Genomic DNA, 17,274 nt, shown 5'->3' on the forward strand with positions numbered 1-17,274 from the left:
TAATTATCTGTAGAGAGTGCTAATACACAAATTTTCCCTCCCACTTTTTCATAGCTTTACCACCATGTATGGCATTTTTCCATAGGAAGCAAAATCCAGTGGTGCCATTCAGAGTTTAAATGTTAATGTGCTGTCTTGATGCCAAAGGAGAATAATGCTCTCCAGTAGCCTTGAAGAAGGTACCCAACTTAGGAATAAGACCCAGTCATGGCTCCAGAATTCTTCCTGCAAACCACCTACAAATACAAGAAACCTGTTAGACGCAAGCTCTTTATTGGACTACATTTCCTTTGTGTGCAGGTCTTGTAACTGGTTGGCTTGTGGTGGTGGTGTTTAGATGTCACCTGAAAAAACAGCAGGTAGCATTGCTGGTATTTTGTTGCTGGAAGGCTTCCTTCTCCTTCAGCAAGCTCTCTATTTTCACCTCCAACTTCTTGATCTCCTCCATCCATTTCTGGAAATTTATAAAAAGCAGGAGTTATTTCCTTTCAGATATTTGCAGCTGCTGCCAAGTTACCTTTTTGTCCAAAATTGATCTCTGGCAGTGAGTTTTGCTAGAAGGGTGAATAGATTTGAGGGAATTGGCAGTATGTATTTCAGGCCAGGGTGTTTGGCTTGGTTCAAATGCAGCAGTAAGTGATAGCTATGGTGTGCATCATCAAGCAAAGAATAGCAATCAAAGGCCAAAGACAGCAGATAAATGTGATTTATTGCATCTGCCTGCTATGGCTGCCACAATTGTCAGTCCACCAGGGACAGAATTAGTCAATAGTGCTTTTTTGGGCTAGAACTATGTGGGAAGCTGATCAAAAGGTTTTATAATTTTTTCCCTAATAGAATTCATATTTTGAGGCATCTATTTTAACAACAAGGTCCACTTCCTCACTGATAACCAATGGAAAGTAATTTGGTCTTAAATGTTTTAAAGGTCATTATTATTTATTATTGAATTTATATACCGCCCTATACCCTCAGGGTAGTTACAAGTCACTTAGTTCTTATCCTCCCCTAGCTCCAGTGTAACATTTTCTGAAGAAAGCAGTGAAGGTGCCCGTCTGTGGCTAAACTTTCCCTATGCCTATTGAGCCAAGTTGCAAATAATTTTGACAAAATAAAAACTCTCCCACTCTGCTGCCACGTATCAAAATCCAGACCCAAAGTGACACACAAAAATCCACTTAGGGATTTCCTCTCTGCCTTTCATTTCAGCAGCCTAATTGAGAAGGGGGGGGGGGGGAGACAGGAAAGTGCTTTATACTGAACCAGACCATTAGTTCACCCTTCAGTATTCTCTACACTGGCTGGTAGCTGCTCTTCAGGGTTGCAGGCAGGGGAGATGTCAGGAGTTCAGCATGCATGCAAGGCAAATGATTATCACTGAGCTATGGCCCTTCCCCCATTTAACAACGGTAACAATTGTTAAAACAATTGGGGAAGCCTTGCATTTCACTTGGAGATAGACCAGTAGATTTCAATCCTGCTAGGCTGTGCAAAAACTGAAAATTACCTGCCGGCACCACTCTTGAATGGCGCTGCCAGTAAGGGGGCCCTGAATACTACCTTCCCGTCGCATGTATACTTCCCCTTGGTCTGTTTCATAAAGGAGCGGCTTGTTCTGCTTTGGAGGATGAACACTTAGTCGGATAACTTTCAGGAAGATGCCAGTGTCTTCGGCTTTGATAACTGGGATGAAGCTCAGCATGTAGTCCGATGGGAAAACCTGTGGTTTAAAGCCTTTCAAAAGAGAATCTATGAGCAGCCGGATCCTGTCTTCATCTTTGTGGTCACACCTGACTCCACGTACCATGCCATTATCCTCAACCCCCACAAAAAGGCTGCCACCTTCACTGTTGAGAAATGCGCACATATACTTCCGCACATGATGTTTTAGGGTACCTGCCAGATATTCCCCACTTCCACGTTTGAATTCCACGTTCCGGGTTTCGTTGCCCATGCAAGCTCCATAGAAGAGGCACTCTTTCCCTACGATCGCTCTCTGGACAATGGCACTGTCTGAGCGGGTGCCGCTCAGAAAGGCCTCTGGCCGTTCCGCCATACAGGAGTATTGAGGAAACTTTCTGATGCGGTTGAGATGGTGTTCGTTTAGAATCAACTTCCTGCTTCTCTCATACCCTTGCCCTCCCAGAAAAGTTTCTGAGCTGCTGCCAACAGAGTCACTCTGCAGACATGACAAGGAAAAAACAGGTAAGGGCAAATGCCATGGAGATGGGCTAAAGCAAATACAATTCTTTGGGGGTGGGGGGAGGTAGCGTCATTTAAACTAGGAAGTCATTTGGATAATGGCTATAACATACAAATCCCTTTAACAACCCTCTCCCTGTCTCACACTGATGCTGGGAGTTAGACAACTCATCATCTGAGACATGCAAAAGGAGGCAATAGGGTCTGACTGGTAGGAGCTGAGCTAGAGGAAATGCGTTGATCTAGTAACGAAACAAGTTGACCTGGGTGATTATGAAACAGTCATTGGAAGTTTGAAAGTGAAATCTGGGGTGTTTGCCTTAGATGTTTGACTATAGAAGCTATATGGGGGCGGAAATGTAGGTGATTAATTTATTTCCTTTCACTGCTTGGATCAGTATCAAGAAATGTAATGTACAGTACTCTGAAGGTCTAATGAATATTCTCTTTTGTAGGAAACCCAGCCGGATGGGCGGGGTATAATAATTATTATTATTATTATTATTATTATTATTATTATTATTATTATTTTCTTTCAGTGTTCCCATTGCTGGAGCCTTACCTCTCTGTTACCTTTGGCATGAAATGCAAACGTCTTGCCATGTCCCACGACGAGATTCTTCCCTTTCTTCACAAACTCCTTGGTAAGCTCCGACTCTGTCTCAGAGGTAAGTAGCTGCTTTATGACACGCTCCAAGCTGGAGTCTGTGGCTACCTGGACAAAGGCATAGGCTTGCCTGCGTTTCTTTACCACTTCAATATTGTGTCTCTGGAGGGTGACGCTAGCCATGCCCAAGATGTCCTTGAGCATGCTGCAGAGAACTTCGCGGGAATACTTGGGGTTCAGGTTGCCAACGTAGAGAACATAGGGACGTGCCTGCCCAGAATCTTCATCTTCTTCTACCTCCTCCTCAGCTTTTGCCTCTGTCAAAGACTGCTCTGTGGCCTGGTCAACGTTATCAACTGGTAATGCACATTCTACTATGATCTCTGGAATGGTTGTTGCTTCCATTTGCAGACCTAAAAAATGGTCTGAAAAATTCTAGAAGCGGGATTGGTGGTAGTTGCTCTTATTCCTCATTGGGGTATAGCTGGCTGGTGTACAGGAGGCCAGACTGCCTTGCTAATTCTATGCTGAACTTACTCTTATTACTTAGCACATGACTGAAGTATGGTCACTAGTTTCTGGCTTGTTTCTGTGGTCGATGAAGAAACGGGGAGCTACAGGAACTGTGGCGGAAAAGGCCTTGGCATGGTTTCAAAGCCTACGGGGGAAAAGAACCCACAATAAACCTGAATTTTGTTTCTAGCAGTCATTATGTTGTCTGGAGGAAAGGATTGCATTCTGCCAGTAGGCAGTTGCTTTTCCTTGGCCCTTTCTTTTATATAGAGTAGGTCAATGAGACTTAAGAACATAATTGCCTTGCTGGGTTCAACCCAAGGTTCATATATCCCAACACTCTAATTCCAAAAGTGGCCAGAAGGTGCACTTAGGAGCTCACAAGAGCAGGTGCCATTATTAATCTTCAGCATGTGGTCCCTGGCTGCATGCTGCTTCTGTACCAAGAGGTTTTATTTACCTACAGTGGCTAATATTCATGGAGACAAGGTCTGTGTCCATCAATGGCTAATCCTTTTGAAAAAGCCACCCCAGCAAGTGGCCATTACAGTATTTTCAGTATAAATGATGTTGAGAATTATCCCTACTGATTGCTAGAACTTAGTATCCAATCAGGCTAATTTGCAATGTATGAGAGGCAGAACATTCTCTCTATCCATTTATAAACCTCTGCCAGAGTTAATTTTTTTGCCCAAGGATAACTTCTATCTCCCTACCCTCTGCAGCATCCTCAAAAATCAAGTTACCATGGAAGGAGGTGGTGCTCATGCTGGACTGAACAGGTTTTTGTTGTTCAGAAGCCCTGCTGCTTCCAGGTAGGCCCTTCTTTGGCCTGTCTCCTCTGAGTCTCTTTAATAGAGCTTAAATTGTGAGGTCATAGATGCCCTTGCTACTTACAGTTCTAACCTGTGTTCAGTTGGATCCCACAATGAAGGAGGAGGCCTATGCTTCCTGTGGACAAGCAGTACTTGCTCACCTAAAGGAAGATGGACACAACTGCTTCCAATTTGAAGCTTAAATACCACAGCAAGGTTTCAAGATACCAGCAATAGGAAGGCATTAGAATTGCAGTGAGCAAATACCCAGACTGCAGCAACTGAGGGTGTGTGTGTGTGTCAGTGGTAGGGAACCCAAGTCTTAGGGGTTAAATGCAGCACTCCAGTCTGTTCCCACTGGTCCTTGACACTCTCCCCAGGTCACACCTTCTCATGATCCATGGCCTCCTTGAGTGTTTTTGCCCAGCTGGAATGTGTCACTGAATAGTGATATAAATGCTTTTGGTTTTACCTGGATTGAAAATTGAACAGTGCATGTGCAGAAATCTCCTTTCGAGTTTTGCATGGCTGGAAAGCTGCCTACCATACATACAAAAGGTACGAGTTACCCTAACCCTTACCTGTGTATGCATTTGAGTTGTGCTAGATCATATTTAAATGCATTTAACGTGTAAATGGAAGATTCTCTTGTAGGGAATGAGAAAAACAGGGTTGCAAGTGGAAAACTTGGTAGTGGTCTACTGCCTCCATCTCAGACTCTGTTGTTAAGGGCGTGGGGATGGAATGATGTTTCTCTCAGCTTTTCCTGATAAACCTAGAGACCCAGTACTGATTTTGGATGGATGAATCCCTGGCCCCACTCTTTTGCAGTGTCTTAAGTTGTTCATGTAATCAATCAGTGGAGAATCACAGCACAGCTCCACCTATCCTATTTCCCCCCACTCTTTTATTTATAAACAAAATCAACAGAATAAGTGCAGAAAAGAATATTGGCAGCCCCTTGCCCCCCGTTACCTGCAGCAGGCAGTGCTCACAGAAATGGTATTCTGCAGCCAGGCAGTGATGGCAGACAGAGGTAACCACCCCCCTCCCACCAAAGAGAGCTACACCAGACAATCCAAAATATCGGCCGAGTCACCCTAATACCCCATTTGCACTGCAGTGAGCTCTGGCTCCTTCCTAGAAGTGGCTTATTGCCTATGAATTTTCATTGCTTGGGTTTTTTTTTATTTTTTGCATTATCAATTTAGGTTGTCTCTAATCTCTCCTTCTGGGTTAGTCTGAAATCACTCTTCCACAAGAGCCTGGCATTCACTGAAAGGGTAGCAAGTTAGGAAGAGAGAAGTGCCTACGAGGAGATGCACCTTAAAGCTGCCCTTCCTCACTTTATTAGTGTAGGGCAGGAAACAGCCAAGCACAACTGAGTCTCAAGGTCCATTTGTCCTCATCCCAAAGGGTAACTTGCTAAGGCTACTCCAGAAAGTGGAGGAAAGGAAACACACACTACTTTGCTTTCTCAAAGCAAAGGAGGTTTCAGTCTAGGACCTGGAGAGGGGCAGAGCTTTGGGGCACCAGCTTAACCACCTTCTTTTCCCATTCTCATTGGCCAGCAGCAAAAAAAAAAAGCCCTCTACTATGAGACAACGCAGGCCACTGCCCAAGTGCCATAAAAAATAAATACATTAAAACGTTTTTCAGAATACATACAAACAAAGCAATTCATGTTCCCAATTTGAGTTTGGGAAGGACAAACCATCTAAATATACCTGTTTCCCATCCATCTGCTATCCCACACACTTGGTCAGGTAGCTACAACTGAACAGCTCTGACAGACTGGAGGGGTAAGTTGAACGGTACCGTTGTGGAATAAGAAACATTTGATTCCTCAGGAAAAAGGTTAAAACAGTTGCTATTCCCATAGCAAGTAGAAAAAACATTTCAGGATCTTGGGGTGGGGGGGGTGGGACTTGAGTTGTTCAGCTGTGTGCCCTGCGACACTAGGATAAGGGAACCTACGTTTTCCTCCCTCTCCATTCTTCCCAGCTCACTTAGAGAGCTGCATGGCGATATCAACACAGATCCACTGCTGTGCCCTACCACAATCACCTTCTCCTCCTTGTTCCAAATAAATATTAGAGCTTTCTGCCCACATGACAGCAACTCAGTAAAACTGCTAGCTTGAGACCTCTATGGAGGGAAAGGCTGTAACAGCACCAAGTGAAGAGATGGCAGGGTGGCGTGTCCTCTGCCTTACCCACCCACCCCTGCCACCCAAGGGAGTAAACAATCTGGTTAGCAGCAGCTGCTTGTCATATGCCAGAGCTGGATTCTCGCAGTCAATCTGTCCTGTATGGCACAGAAAAAGGGAACACCGCCTGGCACTGCCAATTTTCGAGTCCAAACCGTACTCTTCATAAGGCATGAAGGGAGGGCAGCAAAAGAAGGCAGGGCATCTGAAAAGTAAGAAGGGCCAAAACAACCATCTCCGACATGAGTGTGGCTCTGCCAGAGTGCCACACACACACACACACACACACACACACACACACGGAGAAGCATATTCTTCCTTACAAGTTGGACTGCGGTCCCAAAACGCCATCAGCAGAAAATAGAGGAAGCATTCATCCCTTTGTACCAACAAGCCAAGTCTCATTTGATTGATAGGGGTGCCCAGGGTCTTCCTCCAGGAAACCACCTCCTGTCTGCTGGCGAAGGTGTCCTCATAGTGCTGAGATGTGTCGGGCAAGGAATGTAGGCACGCATACCTGCCTGCGTGGGGAGTTGAGAGTGCCACTTTGGCCAAGACTGCACCAGGAGGATTCTTTTTCAGAACTTGCCCTGCTTTAACTTGTCAATGTGGTAGGTAAGTTTCAGTGCTGGCCCAAGCTTCAAGCCCATGTACTTCATCATCATATCGCTGCGCAACAAGAGCAAGGCCTTGCCGTCAATCTCCTGGAAACACAGAACAGAGAGAACCACATTTGTCTGGCCAAGCCTCTCGCAGCAAGATAATGCCTCAACATGGCCAGAAGCAAAACTTTAAAGAGACGGGTGGGGCTAGCACTAGTTTGAGATAATGCTATGGCTGGGCTGGTGGACTTTTCAATGTTACTTGTATAGAAGACGGAACTTGTTCCAGGCACTGCTTTTTCAAAGCTGTAAGGCACTATGGCATAACAAGCGGCACATACCAAAATCTCAGCTGTACAACCTTTAAAGCAGGCCTGGGGAATGTGTGGCCCGCCAGATGTTACTGGACTACAACTCCCATCATCCCTGAGCAGTGGTCATCATGGCTGAGGAAATGGAGTCCAACAAGTGACAGGACTCCCAATGCCCATCGTTCCTGATTTTGCAAACTGATGGAAGTTGAAGTCAATAACATCTGGAAGGACACCCATTCTATTCCTATTCCAAAAGATGAAAAGGGTGGTCTTCTATGTCTAAAACCAGTATAGCTATTTGGGGAAAATCTGACCTGCAGCAATTTTTTGTTCCTCCCTGCAACCCAACTGCTCTTCACCAAAGGCAGTTATGGCCTTTTTGCATATACATAAATAAATCCAAATTCTGCAAGCACAGAAGCTGTTTGGCACAATTCTGCTTTTGCTAAAAACAGGGAAGACAACAACTTCTGGATATCTTTTTCAGTCATGCCCAAACACTTTAAAGGCTGAATTGCATTGTTGGGTTGAAAGGAGAGATTGTCAGGGAGCCACATCTGAAAGCCCAGACAAGGTTTCATGCTGGCTATCAGCTAGTGTCAACTTTGCCTGCTTTCTCTCTCTCTCCTGACAATGCCCACCACCAGCATTTTACCTCATCTCCCTCCCCTTCTTGAACTGTATAGATTTGCTTCACCAGCACATACTCCCATGAATAAAAATGAAATCTAAGATGATGCTATCACCAGACTTAGGGGGAGGGAGATTTCATGGGAGCCTTTTATGTACTGTGGGAACAAGTCTTGCCTCAACTCTCCCCTCCAATCTACGCTGGGGATGTTTTGTTTATTCCTTGAACCAAATATGTGAAATCCCAAGAGGCCCCAGGGGAACCAGACAGATCCTTATTGGATCCCAGCTATTAGTCACCTGCTAAAAGGTGCACAGAGGAGAATGGAAATGTGAGGGCTGCACTCAGTTCAATAAAATAGATCACTATTCCTGGGCTCAGTTGCCAACTCAGTACCACCAGTAATGTTCCTACTTCACAGTCTCACTTTCCCCCCAATTCATTCTACATAAAACATCTCCCGCTTATTGCACTATTCCCTCACTGAAATGGCTCAATATATAATAAAATTTGTGCATCTTTTTCAGACATTGAAGTGGGAATGTGGAGGGATATGCAAATACCATTATTTCATTACCAATTAACTGCTTTCAATAACTAAAGCTACAAAAGATGCAAACCAGTTTCCAATATGTATACGCACAACATTATAACTGTGCAAAAACTGGCATTTTGCCCAGTCAGGTATGTCGCTTTCAATAGGGCAGTTGCACAGATCTGCGCAAGATGTGCAAACCAAGACGTCTGTCATACAATACTTGTGAAGCTGAGCCTGTGGTGCCTTCAGTGAGACACATGCAGCAGTGATTATCTCTTGTGCTTTGGTCTTTGCTCTACATCTGATGATCAAGCACATCCACCCTGGAGCTTTGCTTCCTCTGACTAGACAAGCACCAAAGCTCCTCAAGGGGAAAGGAACTTGGTACAAAGGTTTGGCAAAAAGTAAGGCTTCTTTGTTAAAGTCTGCCTCATGGTGGCTGTGAGTGCTTGTGCCATGATTCTTGCAGCAGGAGGAGAGTGTGACCATGAAAGAGACACCCCACCCCACAAATCACCCATGTTGTTGGTTATATTTACATGCTTTCGGAAGAGGTCTGCATGGGGTCCCAGTTGTGGGTCAGCTTCCCTCACAAACTGCATGACATCTTCCACTGTCCAGCCAGATGGGTCTCGGCTGCCCAGCCGTGAGGTGTCTCGAGGAGCAAGGTATCTGTCAGAGCCTAGAGGGAACAACGGAAACAAATCATCAAATCAACAAAACCCAAACACATTTGTGTCCTGGCATGACAGGATACTGCAGGGCTCATGATTTTTCCAGATGGTCTTTTTTCAAAAGACTGCCACCCGTTTTGTCAGTGTTAGTTTGCACAGAGCCATTTTCACGTGAACAATGCTGCATGTCACCGGTTGCCCCCTTCTCTTCCATCATGCATGGGAAATAATACATTGCATGGAAACACAAGAATGGAGCTAGGGATACTTCATTAGAGAGAAGAGATGTTCTAATTGCCCTTACCCCCAGCACTAAGTCTATGCAAGGCAGAGGTACTGCACTGAGAAAGACTGGAGGGCTGGTGAAGGTGCCTGTATCCTTGAAGTCTGTAGTCTCTTGAATTCCTGCTGGGACTGGATGCACTGACAGCATTCAAGGCGGAGTCCATGGGGTCTAGGCGTGGCTCCAAGGGACCTGGCAGGCCATCACTCAAAACAAACGTTTCACCTGGAAGACATATGACCAACTAATGAGAGAAGTGCAGCCACCAGCTGCAATGCTGCAAAGTACCCAGAACATCCAAACTGCAGAAACAGCCTGCTTCTGCCCAGACAGAAAGTCAGGAAAAGAACAGGGGAAAGGAGGAGGAGTAATCACTTTGCTCACAACTGAATTCCAGTCCTTTTGGTGGCCTCCCCTTCTCTACCAGTTTCATTCACTAATCCAAACTTATTGCTACTTACATTTCATGTTCATTTAGTTTGACCATCATAAAAAAAGATAGCAGGGATAGGGAAGAGAACTCTTTCCAGCTCAAGGGCCGCATCCCCTTCGAGTCAATCTTCTAGGGACTGTGGAAGGCACAGTGTTCAGAACAATTCCTGCCATTCCCCAGAAGAGAAAGAGACATGGTAGTGGTGGGTGAGTCCCTACTGAGGGGGACAGAGGCAGCAGTGTGCAGAGATAGCAGGATGTCCTGGGAGGGGTGCTGTCTTCCAGGCACAAAGATTCACAATGTGACAGAGGTTGCTGATTTGATAAAACCCACTGAACACAACTCTTTCCTTCTGATTCATGTGGGTACAAGCGATACTGCCAGACACAGCCTTTGACATATAAGGGACTATAAAACTCTGGGTAGGAAGCTGAAGGGCCATAGGGCACAGGCGGTTTTTTCATCACTCCTTCCTGTTGACGGTCATGGGTCAGGGAGAGGACAATACTAGAAGTAAACCTCTGGCTGCACAGGTGGTGTCATCAGGAAAGGTTTAGCTTCTTGACCATGGTCTCCACTTCCTGGAGGAAGGACTTCTGGCAGGAGATGGGTTACACCTCACAGTGGTTGGTAAGAATGTGTTAAGAGTCTTGCAAACCTGATATGGAGAATTTTAAACTAAATCCTGTGGCCTGATGGTTGGGGGAGACAATACTACAGGTGACAGAGGGAAACCTGTACCACAATGATAAATAAGAGAAAAAACTGATCTTTCTGTACTCCAATCTGTTTGCTGCTAAACTCGGTGTACATGAAGTGCAGTCCAACTGATCCCTCAGCATCTGAGCTGGATTCACTATACCAGTTATGTCTGTGGCAGCCTTGGGCAAGGACCTGTTTGTGCAACAGGGCTTTCCCCCCTCTCCCCGCCCCGTGTATCCCTGCAATGACTTCAGGGTAGTTGGGAGGACCCCCAGAACAACATGGGGGTGGGGTGAGGAAAGTGAGGTGGAATTGTTCCATCTGGCAAGTTGAAATGCTTGTGCAGACTGAATGACTGAAGAGTGTGATGCAGAATTCCACTCTCTGTCTGCCTGATTTTCCTGATAAATCCTATCATTAGAAATGAACTTTACTGAGCGTGCCACAGGCTCAAAGTCTCTGCATTCGTGAATAATCCCTAGCAGGCTCTTGCATGGGTTAAACTTGGACTGCAGACTGGAAAAAAGTAGAAGGGCTTTGTCCATTCTCTACTGCATGATTGTGGAACCACTGGGCCTCCATATGTAGCTGGACCACAACTCCCATCATCCTTTACCACTGGTCATGTTGACGGGGGCTGACAGGAGCTGGAGTCCCATAGCATCTGGACCGCCACAGCCCCGTCCCCTCTACTGTATTGATAATCCCACAGCATCATTGAGCTGAACAATGTTTTCAGGAATATTGTTCCAAGGGCAGTATACCTGGGGAACAGTACCAGTCAACAGGAGATTACGGACGGTCTCCCACCTACAGTGCCAACTCTTGTCAGAAAGAGAAAGAAACTTCCAGAGTGGCTGGGGAAACTCAGCCAGATGGGCGGGGTATAAATAATAAATTATTATTATTATTATTATTATTCCATAAGATGCCAGCTGGGTCATAAAAAGGGTCCATCATGCCCATCATTGTCCAGGAAGCCCATAGGCAGGACATGAAGGCAACAGCCCTCCTGTGCTATTGTTCCCCAGCAACTGGCATTCAGCAGTATGTTACCTCTGAAACCATCAAAACTATATAATAATAAAAGCTATAATAATCATAAGGAGTTACAGTAGATTCAGCTCCAATTGTTACTCAAGGATTATAAAGCTCTTTGCAAGCCAAAGACCAGCAGCTTCATACTTGCATGCATTTGCTGTGAGGAACAAGACAGTATGGAGCTAGGGAAGGTTTCCAGCTCCAAAGTGTGATGCCAAACGAAGCTTATTGTGGAAAGAAGTCATGTTGTAAACATTGCATTTGGATTGTCTGAAGACAACTGGATAATTGTATTGTGTACAAGAAAAAGCAGGAGGCTTCAGGAAATGTAGTGATTGCTTGAAGGGATGGAAAGAAACTCCCCTTTCCCCTGTCTTGACTTTCTCAAAATTCAGTAAGAGCTGGTCAGAAAAGTCTGGGGGGCCAGGAGTGGGGTTGGGTTGCTTCACCCCTCAATGGTGCACACAGCTATCAGGGACCAAGCAGGCTGTTCAATCCAGCACAGGGAGGTGCGGAAGGGAGGTACCTCCCTTTCCCAGAAACACTTCCTTCAATCCTAATTGTAGATTCAAGGACAGACATAGAAAGGGCAGGAAGTTACTGTCTTGATAGCCCTAAATCAACCTTTGCCAACCTGATGTTCTTCAGATGTTTTGAACTACAACATCCATCAGTCTCAGTCAGAACAGCCATGCTGGTGGGGGGTGGAAGCTGTAATCTAAAGTATCTGGAAACCACCGAGCTGGCAAAAGCTACCTTAAACAATGAATGACCAGGATAGAAGCATGCTAGATTTGGAGCTGTTATATGTCTTTCTATATCTTCATCAACCTATGCTGCTGATTCATAATTAATATTAACAGCCAGGCTGGGAAAAATATGCTGTGCTCACCTTCCAAAGGGTGATGGTCATTCTTTGGTAACTTGGGGGAGAGAGCACTGTATGGAGGGGAATCTTGTAAATATCTCTTTGCACCCCGTCCTGGTCCCAGTAGAGAGCCATCTAACGAAATGCTTCTGTCTAGAAAGAGAGAACAAGCCCTGCTTAGGATCAGAGTCTTCCTTGGGAATCAGCCCTGCCCAAGATCACCAGAACTTCCACTATGCATGGAAGCCCGAACCTCAGTCAATAGACATCAGAGTTGCAGAACTGCGCCATTGTTTTGGAATCTAGTTGGTTCAAAATAAATAATACCTGCCAGCACTTTGGTCCATTCAATAAAGAAAGGCTTATGAAAGGGACAGTGGCACTTCGCATACTGTTCTCAAGCCATTCTTTTACCTTTTAAGCGTGTGTGCAATTTAGGATAAGAAATGATATTACTTCAGTTCTTCTGAATGTGAAACTGCTGAACATTTTTAATCAAGGCTCAAATTTATCACAGCACTGTTTTAATAGACCACAGAGACGTAGGAGTTTTGGAGTACATTGTCCCCAATATGCTGATGACACACAGCTCTGCTCCTTTACAACTGCGGGTGTGGCAGTAGATGCGCTGGACGGTGCTTTTCAAAATGGTTCTCAAATATATTGGCTGACTGTAGGGAACCTGGGTGTCTTAGTTTCAGTGAGCATGACTAAAAGTGTGAAGTTAGTTCACGTATATGTATGACATTTCTGAACAGCGGTAGGGTGCAACCTGATAAAACTGAGTGTTCAAACTCACAGAAATAGATACAGCTCATCCATTATATCATTAGCACATTTTCTTTTGCACAGCGCTGACTCCTATGTGTCAAATTCCTAAAGATAGAAACCACCCAGTGACATATGGGACAATTAGCACAGGGAAAAGAACAATTAATTATGTCTAGCCCTAAGCCTTGGTTGTTTTTTTTTTGCCAGTGCCCTCATATCTATCTATCTATCTATCTATCTATCTATCTATCTATCTATCTATCTATCTATCTATCAGACAGTAACCTCTATCTCCACCTTTCCAAGTAACCAATGAATTACCATGGCAGTTCTGAGACATGGTGACTGGCCAGCAGAACTTGTCTAATGTCTCATTTCCGGATGGCTCTTGTTATGCAGACTGCAAGCACCATTCAGCAAAAGACCTAGTTTCTCAATGGGAGGTGGGTGTTTTGGGGATCCAGAGAGTAGCAGATACGTAGGAAATTCATTCAAACCCTTGTAATGCTTCACAGTAATCTAAGGCCACCACTACATTTATAGGTTTACCATAATGTACTCAGAGCACAGAATCTGAGGTGTCTCATCACACAGAGCACCCAGCCCTGCTTACAAAGGAAGTGCTCTTAAACCCTTCCAGTTCTTTGTCAGGGGAATTCCTGCAGGCAGAATGAACCCAAGGGGGGGGGGGAAACACCCCAAAAGGCATTTGCCTGGGGAATAAATATATCTGCGCTATTGCATTTTGTTTGGTAAAACCTTCTCAATCTGCAGAGACATACTGGAACAACTCTTAGCCCCAACTCCTACCTGGTAGGTACCTGTCGTGGTCGTACTCGTGTGAGTGCTGCACATGATGCTGAGTAAATGGCTGGTTCCCAAAGAGGTTGTCGCTACGTAGGTTGTGGCAGAGTTTCTCAAGGAAGCGGAGGACATAGGTGATGCTGTTGACTGCTGGTAAGGTCAGAGTATGCTGCTCATGATCAAACACAGCTGGCGGAGGAAAGAGAACAAAGACAAATTATAAAAGTCTAACAGATTGTCTGGGATTGCTGGATCACAGAGACCCCTCCTACAATTCAGTTTACTGGATGACTAGAACCACAACTTTTTCTTGGCTTCCACTAGAATTGCAGGAGGTGTCTATGTGAAAATATCAAACACTAATATTTAAATCTTGCTTTTTGAGGATTACAAACACCTTCAGAAGGTGAAGCTGCAGCAACTGTAGATGAATCTACCATGGCTTAGATGAGTAAATACAATGGGTGGCACTCAAAGAAGTTTTACTCAGATCCACTGAAATTAGCGAACATAGCTAAATTAGGTCTATTAATTTCAACATGTCTAGACTTGAAAACTTAATTGAATACCACCCAATGACAGTATTCCAATTTACTTTTTGAACTAATAGAATTGATTCAATCAGGGGTCTGCTTTTAATTGGATTGATTATTTTAGATTTTCAGGTTGAATGAAATCAAGTAAACACCTGGTTTTATTTAATGTTCAGTGGCTGACGGTTTTATGGATTATATTTTTATTGCTTTATTATTGCACTGCAAACCATCCTGTGATCCTGTTTGGATGAAAGGTGATCTATAAGTAAAGTAAGTACATGAGCATCCATGAGGGGGGCAGTCCCCTCCCCCGGATGAACCCTAACTGCCAAATTCCCCGATTTCTTTCTTCTGCTTCTTCTTTTTAAAGCTTTTGTAAAGCTTGAGTTATAAGGCAAAATGTGAAGGCACAATTCTCCTTAATTTTTGTGAGAAACTAGCCTCCTTTCATTGTTGTTTTTTTAATTTTTTTATTGAAGTTTACAATATTCAACCATATCACATTAAAAAAAACCCTTCCCATGACTTCCCTCAACTTCCCCTTCAGGTTCTTAAAATATTTACTACTTCTGCTTAATTGTTGTCTTATTTTTATTATCTTATATCTAAATGCTCTTATTTTCTTATCAATTTTATACCAAATTTTCTTTCATAATTACATCTTACACTCAATTATATTTCATATTATTGTTTCTTGACCTTTGAACTTGTTTTCTTAGTTGGAAGTGTTTAATCAAACCCTGCCACTGACTCCTTTCATTGTTTCACTTTGCCCACACCCCCTGGAATAACTGCTGTAGACATTCAAGATTAAGTATAAAATAAGAAAGCAGATCCACCAACTTCAAGAGAGACTGCACAAGAGTGTGGGAAGAAAAAGAATTCTTACTGCCTCAAAGGGAAAAAACAGCAACATACCTCTTGGTGCAAGTTTTACTGCTTTAAATACTTGCAATGTACCGCAGCAAGAGTGGGAAAATGACCCTGGCCTAATGAAGCCAATGGAGCCACACTGCAGTTGACTGTTTTTTCTTGCATACATTGAGATAGTCTTGAGAACATGACAAATGAGTTGTAGCTTGTAGAAGTGTTCTCCTGGAGGACACTGTTCAAAACAGAGTAGGGCAGGCAGACAAATGGGGCTGGCTCCTTACCTGAAATGATCTCGCCTCCATGGCCTTGCTTCAGGAATGAGAAGACAGTATGCTGATGATAAGCGCAATCAATGCAAGCTTGGACTGCTTGCTGCAGCACCACAGATGCTCGAGCTGGTCCAAAATGGTCAGGCAGCTGCTGGACTTTCTTTTTGTCCAGGTGAGGCCCAGTGCTACCATTTTTATTCAAGTAGATGCAAACTGTGAGGGGGAAAGGCAGAAGCCTTTAATAACTGGACTCTGGTTAATAATAATAATAATGAATAATAATATTAATAATTTATACCCCACCCGTCTGGCTGGGCTTCCCCAGCCACTCTGGGCAGCTTCCAAAAAATTATTAAAATACTGTAATACATCAAACATTAAAAGCTTCCCTAAACAGGGCTGCCTTCAGATGTCTTCTAAAAGTATGGTAGTTGTTGTTCTCGTTGACATCTGGTGGGAGGGCGTTCCACAGGGAGGGTGCCACTACCGAGAAAGCCCTGGTTCTCTGTAACTTGGCTTTTCGCAGTGAGGGAACCTCCAGAAGGCCCTCGGAGCTGGACCTTAGTGTCCGGGTAGAACGATGGGGGTGGAGACGCTCCTTCAGATATACTGGACCGAGGCCGTTTAGGGCTTTAAAGGTCAGCACCAACACTTTGAATTGTGCTCGGAAACGTACTGGGAGCCAATGTAGGTCTTTCAAGACCAGTGTTATATTGTTTGCCTGTAACTGACTGCGCAGTTACTAACTTGGTAGGTCTGCTCCACTGAAAACTATCACGTGATGTTCCAAATAGCTTCCTTGCAGAGTCAGACAGTTCCCAAACCCTTTTACCCCAAGGGTCAGTTATCTGGCTGGTCTCAGTACTGGAGGACCGATTTTGATGCTGCATCAAAAGGCTCTCATCACAGAACAGTAATTTTTAAAATGTGACTGTAAAATGAAACTGAGCAATTTCCCCCTCTTAAGTCTTCCACTCCCTCCATCGATATAGACAGAAATGGAAGGGATCATATATATGTATTACCAGCTTTAGTTTGTATATTACCTTAAAATAACTTCCCCCATAAAGAAATATTACACCCAAGAAAGAGGATGAAATGCATTCTGCACCTGTAGGGGCCTGCATAGCAGAGCTAGGGATGGTTGCTGCATCCTGTGGTACTGTGCTAGTGTCAGGTTCGGGAGTACTTGTTGTAGGGGAGGTTGGTGCTGGATTTAGTAAAGTTCTAGGTTTTCTCTGCAAAAAAAAGGAAAGAGATAATATTAAAAGAGATAATATTAATAAACTTTAAATAAAAAATCATTCTAAACAGGCAAAAGGACAAAAAACAAAGTGGATAACACGGCACTGAGGACCTAATCTCAAGGAAGCTGGGAGGAAATGGTGCATGGGGGGGGGGGACTTGAGATAATAGCAACATGTAAGGGGGCCTGAACAATTTAGTTACAAATGATAATGGGACAGGTATTTTAAAATGACAAACTTTATTTGTTACATTTCCATCCTGCCCACCCTCTGAAGAGCTCAAAAGCAACCTCCCATCCAGGTACTAGTCAGACCAACATCTTCGTTTTAGAAATGATATGG

The 17,274-nt window shown here is 44.2% G+C and overlaps 2 protein-coding genes across 7 annotated transcripts in view; both read right to left on the reverse strand.

Annotated features, from left to right (window-relative positions):
- Nucleotides 1-221: 221 nt before the first annotated feature.
- Nucleotides 222-4,722, reverse strand: SLFNL1 (schlafen like 1). Of its 2 annotated transcripts, none has more exons than XM_081202002.1 (4): nucleotides 4,069-4,722; nucleotides 2,765-3,467; nucleotides 1,561-2,179; nucleotides 222-454 (listed from the first exon to the last, which is right to left on the reverse strand). In XM_081202002.1, the coding sequence occupies exons 2-4, from the start codon at nucleotides 3,212-3,214 to the stop codon at nucleotides 237-239; spliced, it is 1,287 nt and encodes a 428-aa protein (XP_081058128.1). In that variant the 5' UTR covers nucleotides 3,215-3,467; nucleotides 4,069-4,722; the 3' UTR covers nucleotides 222-236. The 2 variants fall into 2 exon arrangements, with proteins under 2 accessions (XP_081058128.1, XP_081058129.1); XM_081202003.1 differs by having other exon boundaries at nucleotides 257-454; nucleotides 1,508-2,179; nucleotides 4,069-4,713.
- Nucleotides 4,723-5,024: 302 nt separating this feature from the next.
- The window catches only part of SCMH1 (Scm polycomb group protein homolog 1), a 43,498-nt gene continuing 31,248 nt past the window's right edge, over nucleotides 5,025-17,274 (reverse strand). For 4 of the 5 annotated variants that reach the window (XM_081201959.1, XM_081201957.1, XM_081201958.1 and 1 more), the window contains 7 exons: nucleotides 16,797-16,923; nucleotides 15,698-15,898; nucleotides 14,014-14,196; nucleotides 12,457-12,585; nucleotides 9,410-9,613; nucleotides 8,971-9,113; nucleotides 5,025-7,050 (listed from right to left, as the gene is read on the reverse strand). In XM_081201959.1, coding sequence (XP_081058085.1) covers nucleotides 6,925-7,050; nucleotides 8,971-9,113; nucleotides 9,410-9,613; nucleotides 12,457-12,585; nucleotides 14,014-14,196; nucleotides 15,698-15,898; nucleotides 16,797-16,923 — 1,113 coding nt within the window. In that variant the 3' untranslated portion in view covers nucleotides 5,025-6,924. The remainder of the gene's footprint in view (nucleotides 7,051-8,970; nucleotides 9,114-9,409; nucleotides 9,614-12,456; nucleotides 12,586-14,013; nucleotides 14,197-15,697; nucleotides 15,899-16,796; nucleotides 16,924-17,274) is intronic. The other variant, XM_081201960.1, reaches the window with a different exon arrangement.

The sequence above is a fragment of the Podarcis bocagei genome (assembly GCF_964188305.1).
Source record: "Podarcis bocagei genome assembly, chromosome: 7".
Classification (NCBI taxonomy): Eukaryota; Metazoa; Chordata; class Lepidosauria; order Squamata; family Lacertidae; genus Podarcis; species Podarcis bocagei.

What these genes read in the sequence shown, in the direction of transcription:
- SLFNL1 (XM_081202002.1), bottom strand. Translation starts at nt 3,214, where the DNA reads ATGGAAGCAACAACCATTCCAGAGATCATAGTAGAATGTGCATTACCA. An exon ending in ATGCCAAAGGTAACAGAGAG is followed by an intron (nt 2,180 to 2,764) that starts GTAAGGCTCCAG and finishes TCATGTCTGCAG; the next exon opens with AGTGACTCTGTTGGCAGCAG. An exon ending in AGTATACATGCGACGGGAAG is followed by an intron (nt 455 to 1,560) that starts GTAGTATTCAGG and finishes ATAAATTTCCAG; the next exon opens with AAATGGATGGAGGAGATCAA.